This window comes from Andrena cerasifolii, chromosome 5 (assembly GCF_050908995.1).
Source record: "Andrena cerasifolii isolate SP2316 chromosome 5, iyAndCera1_principal, whole genome shotgun sequence".
NCBI lineage: Eukaryota > Metazoa > Arthropoda > Insecta > Hymenoptera > Andrenidae > Andrena > Andrena cerasifolii.
In genome coordinates, this window is record NC_135122.1 from 18,629,261 (window position 1) to 18,633,421 (window position 4,161).

A 4,161-nucleotide genomic window follows, 5' to 3' on the forward strand; every position below is an offset into this window, starting at 1 on the left:
CTTTCATTTTCTTACAAATAAATAAAGCAGATTCTCTTTCTCACGAAAAACGACTGCCTAGTCCCCTTAAGCATTGTACATAATCATCTAAATCAGGCTTGGGAATTAAGTGATCTTTTCGGCCGAGTTTCAGAGGTGACGCCTCCTTTCTCCCGCCGCGCGTCTTGGCCCCCGCGGCGGCCCAGAAACCTCGAGCGCCTCAGGCCCGTGCCGTATGAACCGCGCGTGGCGCATTGGGGCGACACCCGTATCAATAGGTTTCCACATCACCCATGGGGTACTATTATCCATGCGTTTTTTTTGTGAGTGGTATCCCCTGTAGGCCTATTCCACTGTGCCGCGTGATAAAAATAGAGTGGAAAAGCGCGTTTTATTATCAAAATTTTAAATATGTTTGGGAAAACTAGATTTTCGTGCACGTTTCGACGTGCTGGGTAAATTTAAAATGTCGAAACATGCGCGAAAATCTAGTTTTCCCAAATATGTTTAAAATTTTGATAATAAAACACGCTTTTCCACTCTATTTTTTATCACGCGGCACAGTGGAATTAGGCCTACAGGGGATACCACTCACAACAAAAAAAACGCATCGATAATAGTATCCCATGGGTGATGTGGAAACCTATTGATACGGGTGTCGCCCCAATGCGCCACGCGCGGTTCATACGGCACGGGCCTGAGGCGCTCGAGGCTTCTGGGTCGCCGCGGGGGCCAAGACGCACGGCGGAAGAAAGGAGGCGTCGCCTCTGAAACTCGGCCGAAAAGATCACTTAAGGGAGGTTTCTGCCTTGTTTGGTAAAAAAAAAAAATTTGTTATGTATCGGAAAGAGCCAATGTTTAAGAATATGTACAGCAAATTGCAAGTCGTTATAAATAAAATTCGCAAAGTTATAGGCCGACGAAGAGAAGCGGGCGCCGCAGGTATGAAATTCGGAGCGCTTGGGTCGGCGCGGCGCTATAAACCGCGACCGATACAGGCTAGGTTCGCGTCCTGTGTAACAAAATTTTATGATTCGTATTGTCTATATTTTTGGGTTTTCCCAAAAAACCTTACCTTGCAGCTGCCTCGAAAAGCGTCCTCAGTATGATTGTCACCTCGAAGAGTAACGGACGATTTTCGAAGTTAAAACCGTGGTGCAAAATGTTTAAAACAAAAAAATTCAATCGCGAGGAAAATGATACCTGGTCACAAGGCAAAAAAACGGCGATTCAGTGGTAATCGGCATACTAGGGAAAACGAAACATTACACGCAAGTACGTCGGCACAAAAGCTAATGATTTCTAGTGATACTGAAATCACCATTGATCCAATGCACGGGTACCGCATTATCCATTTTTTTTTTTGTGTTTTCTACACTTAGGGCTCTATTAAAATGCAAGAAATGTGAAAGTGACGTACAGTTTAAAGAGAAAGGTGAACAAGGTTTGGGATTCAAGCTCTGTGTCGTGTGTGATTGTGGCTCCACCGAAATTGAATCTAGCCCGAAAATTTCGAACAAATCTTTCGAAATCAATCGACGAATCGTGTTTGTAATGCGTTTACTAGGAACCGGGTTGCAGGGCATAAATCTTTTTTGCGGCATGATGGATTTGGGTCAAGGAATTGCTAACAGCACATATTATGCATGCTTGGAAAATGCGTTGACTGCTGCGAAAGCCACGGCCGACGTATTCCTCGGAAAGGCTGCAAAGGAAGAAATTGAAAAAAATGCTGCAGCGGGAAATGAGCCATCTCATTTGACCGTTTCAGGTGATGGAACTTGGAGCAGGAGAGGTTTTTCATCGTTGTTTGGCGTAGTCACTCTGATTGGAAAATATTCCAGTAAGATTTTGGACTTTGTTGTGAAATCCAAGTTTTGCCAATCCTGTAATTACTGGAGTAGCAAAGAGGGCACTGAGGAATTTGATAGCTGGTACGAAGAACACGAAGAAAACTGTGCATGCAATCACACTGGAAGCGCTGGAAAAATGGATGTCGATGGTATTATCGAAATGTTTACACGATCCGAGGAGCTTCACGATGTAAAATATACCAACTACATAGGCGACGGGGATACGAAAACCTTCAAATCACTTCTGGAAATACAACCGTATGGGGAGGAATTGATCGTGACGAAGAAAGAGTGCGTTGGACACGTCAAAAAGCGAATGGGGTCAAGATTGAGATCCGAAAAAAAGAAGACGAAAGGGGTTGGTGGCAAAGGTGGTGGCAAATTGACGGATAAATTGATTCGTGACTTGACCAATTACTATGGTTTGGCAATTATCAGAAATTCTGATTCTGTGACTGCTATGAAAAATGCTATTTGGGCGACTTTCGATCACAAATGCTCCACAGATGCGAAGCAAAAGCACGACAATTGTCCGCCCGGGCCTGACTCGTGGTGCAAGTGGAGACGCACAGAGGCAGGCAACAAATTGCATGATTTCAAACACGAACAACCACTTGCGACTGAAGTTCAGAAACTCCTTCATCCGATATATTCAGATCTGTCGTCAGACGATCTGTTGCAACGCTGTTTGGGCGGACATACGCAAAATAATAACGAAAGTTTCAACGCTGTCCTCTGGAGGTTGGCTCCAAAACACATTTTTTGCTCGAAAAAAATTATCGAACTGGCAGCTTTTATTGCCCTATGTATTTTCAACGAAGGTATCACCCCCCTACTGCGTATGGTGGAAGTGATGGGCATCACAATTGGACCTGAAGCAAAAATAATGGCCAACAAAAGGGATATGGTGCGCGTGAAAAAAGCTGACGCTACACATTCCGCAGCATCAAAAGAAGCAAGATTGACCCGAAGACTGGAGCGGACAACTCAAGAAAAACTTTTTGAAGAAGAGGAAGGTATCCTCTATGCTCCTGGCATAGCAGATTAGATGTAAGTATGAAACTTTTCATTTTATTCGCATATAACCTTCGGTTTAACTTTAAACGCGTTTTTCTCGAAACTACATTTTTCAAGTTTGCGAAAGTGCTCCTACACGCCCTAGATAAGCAATCTTTATGAAATTTGGCAGGCACGCGTACAACAAACGTCTTCATTAGTTGACCTAGAATTATCAAAAAATACTCTACTGTTTTTAATTAGTGAACAAAAAACTGCAAAAAATTTTTGGTGAAAAAAAAATCTCTTCGATCGCTCACTATTGTTTTATTTTCCAATTTTTCTTCTTGATTCTAGGTCAACTTATGCACAATATTGTACAAAGTAAAAATATGTTTCATTTTTTTGCTTCAGATCACCTGTCCGGGACTTAGGACTTCCGCAAGCGATGAATGTCATCGCCCGCGCACCGACATACATGGCTCCTCCCACTCCCACTACCATGTTTTGTCAAACTTTAAAAATATTTTTATGTTCAATAAAGACCGCTTAGTCAACATACCAAATATCAACATTCTATATTTAATACTTTTCGCATAAAAAATGGGTGAAATATCGAACCTTTTTTGGTCCAACAAGGCAGAAACCTCCCTTAATTCCCAAAGCCTGGTGTACACGATACGGACTTTCCGCTATCCCCACCACTTCTGTCTCACTCTTGTCCGGCGAAGGTGAGAGCGAGATGGAACAAGAGCGAGCGAGAGGCATTGAAAGCGAGCGAGAACGGTACGAGACAGACGACGCATTGATGTTTTGTCTCGCTCCGTCTTTCGGACGCCTGACACTCTATCCTTTGCGTGCGCGATGGGCGTGCGAGATGGTCGCAAGCGCTTACCGTGGGCACGAAAACCGCTTCGCAAAATCTTGACGCAGACCCGGCTCAAGTCTTTTTTGCGCCCTAGGCGAACTTGTTAAATTGCGCCCTTTATTATAACACAATTATTTGACTTTATTGATGACCTTACTCTGAATTTTTATTTGTAGTTTGAAACAGTTGCAGTACAATTTGTAATATTTTATTTTAAAGTATATTTTCAACAATACCAACAATGAAAATACCATTTTGCACCTCTTGTCGACTTTCATTGCTGGTATTTTCTTTGCTGGTATTCTTGAAAATATACTTTAAAATAAAATATTACAAATTGTTCTGCAACTGTTTCAAACTACGAATAAAAATTCAGAGTAAGGGCATCATAAACTCAAATAATTGTATTATAATAAAGGGCGTAATTTGACAAGTTCGCGTAGGGCGCAAAGAAGACTTGAGCCG

General features: G+C 42.5%; 1 protein-coding gene across 1 annotated transcript; it reads left to right on the forward strand.

Annotated features, from left to right (window-relative positions):
- Window positions 1-1,189: 1,189 nt before the first annotated feature.
- On the forward strand, window positions 1,190-3,481 carry LOC143369066 (uncharacterized). The gene is made up of 3 exons (XM_076812486.1): window positions 1,190-1,254; window positions 1,362-2,882; window positions 3,243-3,481. The coding sequence occupies exon 2, from the start codon at window positions 1,534-1,536 to the stop codon at window positions 2,878-2,880; it is 1,347 nt and encodes a 448-aa protein (XP_076668601.1). The 5' UTR covers window positions 1,190-1,254; window positions 1,362-1,533; the 3' UTR covers window positions 2,881-2,882; window positions 3,243-3,481.
- The last annotated feature ends 680 nt before the right edge of the window (window positions 3,482-4,161 follow it).